A 7952-nucleotide genomic window follows, 5' to 3' on the forward strand; every position below is an offset into this window, starting at 1 on the left:
ATCCATCCTGTAACTTATTTGACAGGTGCCCTATAGGCTTCCCCTGGATGAGATTTGACCGGGTGTATCTCGGGAACTAAGCCGACTTGGAGCCCCATACTATGGGCATGGGTAGGGACCCTTGTGACCCCCATGACCCCAGGGCATGGATCCCAAAGTCGGCTTGGTTCCTGAGATATTACCGGTCAAATATGGAATTGACCGGGTGTATCTCGGAAACAACGCCGACTTGGAGCTCCAAACTCCGGGCATGGGTAGGGACCCTTGGGCCCCCATGACCCCAGAGTATGGAGCCGAAAGTCGGCTTGGTTCCTGAGATACACCGGTCAAATCAGCATCCAACCTGTAGCTTAATAAGTTACTGACTGGACTTCACCACATATGGTGAAATCCCCAAATCTTTACAGGATCTGACCCGCTGAAAATGTCTAAGTCAGAAACAGCATACATCCTGTAACTTATTTGACGGGTGCCCTATAGGCTTCCCCTGGATGAGATTTGACCGGGTGTTTCTCGGGAACTAAGCCGACTTGGAGCCTCATACTCTGGGCATGGGTAGGGACCCTTGTGCCCCCATGACCCCAGAGTATGGAGCCGAAAGTCGGCTTGGTTCTCGAGATACTCCCGGTCAAAATCTGCATCCAACCTGTAGCTTAATAAGTTACTGACTGGACTTCACCACATATGGTGAAATCCCCAAATCTTTACAGGATCTGACCCGCTGAAAATGTCTAAGTCATAAACAGCATCCATCCTGTAACTTATTTGACAGGTGCCCTATAGGCTTCCCCTGGACAGTCGAATATTATGCAAATTGTGCATAAATAATAGCTGAAATGTACATCAGTGTGTTGTGGTGTGTCCCTGTGTGGTGTACAGTAGGTTTCACCTCATAAAACCACTGTAATTATGAAATATGACCCATTGTTGTACTGTCAGGGGGAAGCCTATAGGGGCTCTGTCGAATAAGTTGAAGGTTGGCTCCAAATTTTGAACGGCTATAACTCGGGGACCCGGCCGCCTAGCGACACCAAACTCGGGTCAAAGTAAGGTCCCGAGGGGCCCTCTCCAACGGGCCCTGGCCCGATCTTCTAGCGCCCCCACGGTCCGAGATAAGGGGCCCAACAGGAAAGTGTGCACTTCGTAAGGAAGGGTCCCAGAGCCTCGGGACTCTGGGGTCTGAGAGGGTCCCTAGGAGACCCTCACCGACCGAAAAGGACGATCCGCTGGGCCTCGTCATTTCCGAGATATCGTCCGTTATGTCCAAAAGTCCCTTATGTATAACCGGGTGTATCTTGGGAGATAAGCCGAGTTGGAGCACCAAACTACGGGCATGAGGGGGGCCCATAGGGCCCCTTCTGACCCCACTGCCTCCAGCTCCTGGGACCTTCCCTTTCCGAGATACAGTCACTTCCGGTTCAGATTTGACCGGGTGTATCTCGGAAACTACGCCGACTTTGAGCCCCATACTCTGGGCATGGGTAGGTACCATTGGGACCCCCATGAACCCAGAGTATGGAGCCCAAAGTCGGCTTGCTTCCTGAGATACACCCGGTCAAAATCAGCATCCAACCTGTAGCTTAATAAGTTACTGACTGGACTTCACCACATATGGTGAAATCCCCAAATCTTTACAGGATCTGACCCGCTGAAAATGTCTAAGTCAGAAACAGCATCCATCCTGTAACCTATTTGACGGGTGCCCTATAGGCTTCCCCTGGATGAGATTTGACCGGGTGTATCTCGGGAACTAAGCCGACTTGGAGCCCCATACTCTGGGCATGGGTAGGGACCCTTGTGCCCCCATGACCCCAGAGTATGGAGCCGAAAGTCGGCTTGGTTCTCGAAATACACCCGGTCAAAATCAGCATCCAACCTGTAGCTTAATAAGTTACTGACTGGACTTCACCACATATGGTGAAATCCCCAAATCTTTACAGGATCTGACCCGCTGAAAATGTCTAAGTCAAAAGAGCATCCATCCTGTAGCCTATTTGACGGGTGCCCTATAGGCTTCCCCATGGACAGTCGAATATTATGCAAATTGTGCATAAATAATAGCTGAAATGTACATCAGTGTGTTGTGGTGTGTCCCCTGTGTGGTGTACAGTAGGTTTCACCTCATAAAACCACTGTAATTATGAAATATGACCCATTATTGTACTGTCAGGGGAAGCCTATAGGGGCTCTGTCGAATAAGTTGCAGGTTGGCTCCAAATTTTGAACGGCTATAACTCGGGGACCCGGCCGCCTAGCGACACCAAACTCGGGTCAAAGTAAGGTCCCGAGGGGCCCTCTCCAACGGGCCCTGGCCCGAGCTTCTAGCGCCCCCACGGTCCGAGATAAGGGGCCCAACAGGAAAGGGTGCACTTCGGAAGGAAGGGTCCCAGAGGCTCGGAACTCTGGGGTCTGAGAGGGCCCCTAGTAGCCCCTCTCCGCCCCAAAGGACGATCCGCTGGGCCTCGTCATTTCCGAGATATCGACCATTTTGTCCAAAAGTCCCTTATGTATAACCGGGTGTATCTTGGGAGATAAGCCGAGTATGAGCTCCATTCTCCGGGCATTAGAGGGTCCCATAGGGCCCCTTCTGACCCCACCGTCCCCAGCTCCTGGGACCTCCCGTTTCCGAGATACACCCCGGGAGACCGAGATGGCATTTTGCACTCTCGCGCCCATGGCTCCCGAACCCCTGCACTCACTCTCTCGTGTCTGGGCTCGTTGGAAAGGGCCCCTCGAGACGCTTCCGAGGACCCCTGGCTTGACTCTCTAGCCCAAGAGGAACCGGAGTTAGGGGCCCCTGTGTAACGCCCCTTACGCAAAACCTCTCTCCCGAACCGGACCGAGCACGGACTCCGGACCGGTCTCGTTCGACGGGGCTCTTCGAGACCTTTCCAACGACACCCTCCCCGTCTCTCTAGCCCACCGGACGGCGAGGGTAGAGGCCGATGAATGAAGAAAGTCGATGCCGCTTTCCTTTCAGCACCACTGACAGGCTGTCTCCCCCTCCGGCTGCACCGTGGGCCCTTTTTATGTTCCCGGTGGGCTAGAGAGGCGAGGCCGGGCTCGTTGGAAAGGTCTCGGGCAGCCCTTTCGAACGAGACTGGCCATTAGTCCGTGCTTGGTCCGGTTCGGGAGATAGAGCGGTCCGAACTTTTTACCGGGATGGGACTTTGACCGGGTGTATCTCGGAAACCACGCCGACTTGGAGCTCCATATTCTGGGCATGGGTAGGGACCCTTGTGCCCATCATGACCCCAGGGCATGGATCCCAAAGTCGGCTTGGTTCTCGAAACACACCCGGTCAAAATCAGCATCCAACCTGTAGCTTAATAAGATACTGACTGGACTTCACCACATATGGTGAAATCCCAAATCTTTACAGGATCTGACCCGCTGAAAATGTCTAAGTCAGAAACAGCATCCATACTGTAACCTATTTGACGGGTGCCCTATAGGCTTCCCCCTGGACAGTCGAATATTATGCAAATTGTGCATAATTAATGGCTGTAATGTGCATGAGTGTGTTGTGGTGTGTGGATGGAGTCTACAATTACTGCATTAAACAGTGTCTTACTTCAAAATATACTAGAGACCAGAATGTATAATTTAAAGTAAGTCATTATGTAATGCTGTATAATTTAAAGTAAGTCACTATGTAATGCTGTATAATTTAAAGTAAGTCACTATGTAATGCTGTATAATTTAAAGTAAGTCACTATGCAATGCATGTACAATCACTTCATTAAACAGTGTCTTCCTTCAAAATATACAAGAGACCAGAATGTATAATTTAAAGTAAGTCACTATCTAATGCATGTAAGTGTACGTGCATTACATAGTGGCTTACTTCAAGTTATATTCAAACTGACATAGCTTCTGCAAGCCACTCCCTCATGCTCTCAGTACTAAGTTCAGCATCGTTTGAAGCAGACATCATTGCAACTTTTCCTCTTTAAAAGTTATGTTCTTCACGATCGATAACTAAACCAAAATGCCTGTTTTATCTTGCCCGCTTTGTACACGAGAGTATGCTCGGATGAGCCAGCACTTGGTAGTATTTCACAAGATTGAGAATAAGGAGGAGAGAAAGCTTCTGCTGTCACTGCAGTCCGGGAGGGTAAATATCAACAGTTGCCTTTGCCCAGTTGCTGGTTGTGGGAAGGCAACAACCCGGATAGACCGGCACCTGAAATTGCACACGGAGTTGTCCACTTCTGAAAAGGAGAGCGCAGTCTTGTCCTGCAAGAGAAAGAGGGTGATCGGACAGCTGGCAGCACTTAGGGCCACGAACCCGGAGGTGCCACTGGTTAGCACCCTGGATTTGGATCCGGACATTGAGGAAGCTGATTGCCCATTTGAAGAGGAGGAGGAGGAGGAGGAGGAAGGATGCAGCAACCCTGGCTGTAAAAATCTAATTGAAAAGCTGAAGCTAGAAATCAGTAACCTTAACCGTAGCAACGACACGCTGACCGGTGCCCTGCAAAACGTTACCAAGAAGTACCGTCGTTTGCAGAAGAGGGCAGAATCCAGGGGTGCGGGCCGCTTAACCAAGGCAACCAGGAGACTGATCTCTTCTGTCAAGTCTGACGCTTCTGCCGACACTTCCACCGTGCAGCCGTCGCCCAGCGATTTGGATCCCTACCTCAGCCAGCAGCCACAGGATCCTGACGAAAGCGATCGTGGGTCGACACTGAGTGAGTACACTTGCATTGTTTTAACTTGATGTTTTCTGAAATGTCATTGTCAGTGACTTCAAAATATACTAGATAGACCAATGTGTGTACAGTGTGTTGACTGACAATTGGCTCTCCTCATTAATCTTTGTGCACAGAAAAAATCATGGAGGAGTACAAGACAAATCAGTTGGGTCCAGACCCATCTTTAAAGCACATTGACAATGTCAATGCAAAAATGTTCCGCATTAAACAATTTCTTACATACATGGCTGAGGGAAAGTCAAGACTGAGCACCCTGGTGTTTTTGAACGAAACAAGCAGGATTCATGCGTAAGCAATTTTCTTAGTATATGTCCCTTTTGTAATAATGTTTAAAAAAATATATTTTTTTTGTTTGTTTGTTTTTTTTATAAGTTGTATGTTTGTGTGCAGGTGGGTCAGCTCCTTGCGCCATGCACATATGAAGGAGACCACTATTGATTATTATGTACAGAATGTTTCACATTTCATCACGTACATCTCGGAAACTCCTCCACCTTCCTGCCGGCTTTCAAAAACAGTATTAATTGGTCTTCATCGGGAGATGCAGACTGTCAAAAAGTCTTTGAAGAGAAAAGTGGCCATGCACCGGACATTGGTGAAGACCCAAAAGCAGCATAGGGTGCTGAGCAAAGCCACTATTTTGAAGTGCCTGAGCCAGGCCAAGCAGGCCATCCCCAATATTCTGGGTAAGTTTTTCCCCCATTTAACTCATTGTACTGACATATTGTAAAATGCAGAAGAAATGTGCAACATGAAGATTGAGCTCTGTGTTGTTTATAGCCCTCCTGGAAAGTGACGTGGCCACCACAGCTCTTCAGTGGGAGTTTTATGGCCACTTGTCGGCGTACTTGGCAGCCCTCTACGGTCACCGAGGGGGGGTTTTCCAAAATATGTTAATAAAGGAGGTCGAGGAGGCCCAGGAATCCCCATCCGACGGTGTATTCTTGATCAACGTGAGTGTATTACTTCCTTTTTATGCATCAGGTGATCTTAATTTGTTCGATCTCTGTTCTGATTTGCACTGTTTTTTGTTTTTGTTTTTGTGTCAACAGATCCAGTTCCACAAAACCAACCAAATGTTTGGCCCAGCACAGATAGCCGTAACCAGGGAGGAGTACGAATGGATGCAGCGCTTTCTCAAAATAAGGAGAAGACTTCCCGGTGGCAGCACTGCCCAATACTTTTTTTTTACTTCAACGACAAACGTCTGCAAAAAGCTGGTGACATATTTCCGTAGCGCTTGGAAGGCGATGGGACTTCCAGGCAGCCCAAACTTCACTGACCTCAGAACCTCAATCGCCAGTCATGTAAGTGTTTTCTCTCGTTGTGCACATTTCAGAGACATTCAGTTAGGTGTTGTCTCCTCAAACTGTTTTTGTTTTCTCCTTCTTTCTCTCTATTTCTAGGCTAAATTCACTCATTCGGAAGACAACAGAATGAAAATTGCCAAATTCATGTGTCACGATGTTACGACGGCCGACAGGTTTTATGTGACTAACTTGTCGGTCAAGCAGGCTGTTGAGCACCGGATGCTTTTCGAGGCTGCGCTGAAAGGGGAGGACGACAGTACAGCAGGGGTCAAGCGAGTGCGCCCTGGCCGGAAAACGGACGAACCAAGGAAGAGGCTGAAGGCATCTGAAGAAGCCTCGGGTGACACATCAGGCTCTCCTGAGATGAGTCCCGAGACCAGCCAGGTAAATAGATATCCTGTAAACATACTGAGTCTATAATACTGTATTTATTGGCACAATGATGATCAATCCTTCACCATGTATTTTCTTTGGAAGGGTGAAGAGGGCCTGTCCGAAGGTGATGCATCAGGGCAGAGTGGAGAAGGCTCAGCGACAAGCAGCCAGGAGGGTTTACCAGTCCCCTCGCCCAAAAAACCCCCGATTGTTGTGATTCCCCCGGTGAGGACAAAAAAAAAAACATTGACACCACGCCGCATTTCACCCATAAGGGTTGAGAAGGTGAGGAGGGCCATTAGAAAAGTGTGTTTTATTAGTGTTATTAATAATAAAAGTAATTATTGTGCGTGTGGGGGGGGGATTTGGCATTGTAATAAAACTTGTTTGCTGTGTTAAAAAATCCTTCACCATGTATTTTCTTTGGAAGGTTGAAGAGGGCGTGTCCGAAGGTGATGCACCAGGGCAGAGTGGAGAAGGCTCAGCGACAAGCAGACAGGAGCGTTCACCGGACCCCTCGCCAAAAAACACCCCGACTGTTGTGATTTCCCCGTTGCAGTCAATAAGGAATAAATTGAGACCACGCCGCATTTCACCCATACACGTCGAGAAGGTTAAAAAAATGGCCCAGCAGAAGAATGTCAACAAGAAAGTGAGGAGGGCCATTAGAAAGCGACGTGAGAAAAAATAAAGCATTTTTGCTCCCCCTTTCCCTCCCCCAGTTTGACCAGTCTTTCATTTAATTGTTGCATTTTTTCTTAAATCATTTTTTGTTCTTTATATTTGTTATATACTTTATATCATATTTTTATTAGTGTGTTTTATAAGTGTTATTTATAATAAAAGTAATTATTGTATGTGTGATTTGGCTTTGTAATAAAACTTGTTTGCTGTGTTAAAATTTTGTCTGTCATTTTTTTCCTTTTATTATTGTTAAATGCATCACAGTCACTTATATAGTTCTTTGACATAAATTCCAGGTACCTTATGTGGTGAAGTAACCCAGGTAAGCTTATCTGACAAAACTGTATGATGTACTGCAAGTTTTACCTAGTAACACTTTATAATAACTGTAAATTATTCATCATTAGTTAGGCATTACTAAACAGTTAAAAAAATCATTCATAAATCATTAATAGGATCATTACTCCATTATCCTTTAGAAAACATATAATACATGAAGTAAGACTCAGGTAAACAAATAGTTTTAAAGTATATTTGTAAAAAATGAGAACAGTAGACCATAATGACCAAAATATTTTTTTTTTTATTTAAAACAAATAATCATTCGTCCTCCTCCTCTTCATCGTCTGCAAAATACTAGAGAGAAATAAAATCAAACGAAAAATTAACAGTTTAATGACAAGTGTACTCACAGTGCAGCTTATAATCTCAGTGGTTGCCTTGGGGAAGAAAAAAACATTGAAAAAATAAATGAAATGTGAATTATTACCACAAGATTTAACTTGTTATAAATCAAGATAATAAAGATTAAGATTTGGCCAAACAACAAACTTAAAGTGTACTTACCTAGAAAGTACTGGCTAAT

General features: G+C 46.4%; 1 protein-coding gene across 1 annotated transcript in view; it reads left to right on the forward strand.

Annotated features, from left to right (window-relative positions):
• The first annotated feature begins 3991 nt into the window (after positions 1-3991).
• The window catches only part of LOC127621737 (uncharacterized), a 19280-nt gene continuing 15319 nt past the window's right edge, over positions 3992-7952 (forward strand). Inside the window, exons 1-6 of the mRNA XM_052095449.1 lie at positions 3992-4694; positions 4832-5006; positions 5109-5404; positions 5499-5671; positions 5771-6025; positions 6125-6412. Coding sequence (XP_051951409.1) covers positions 3992-4694; positions 4832-5006; positions 5109-5404; positions 5499-5671; positions 5771-6025; positions 6125-6412 — 1890 coding nt within the window. The remainder of the gene's footprint in view (positions 4695-4831; positions 5007-5108; positions 5405-5498; positions 5672-5770; positions 6026-6124; positions 6413-7952) is intronic.

Source organism: Xyrauchen texanus, chromosome 28 (genome assembly GCF_025860055.1).
Source record: "Xyrauchen texanus isolate HMW12.3.18 chromosome 28, RBS_HiC_50CHRs, whole genome shotgun sequence".
NCBI classification, from domain to species: domain Eukaryota; kingdom Metazoa; phylum Chordata; class Actinopteri; order Cypriniformes; family Catostomidae; genus Xyrauchen; species Xyrauchen texanus.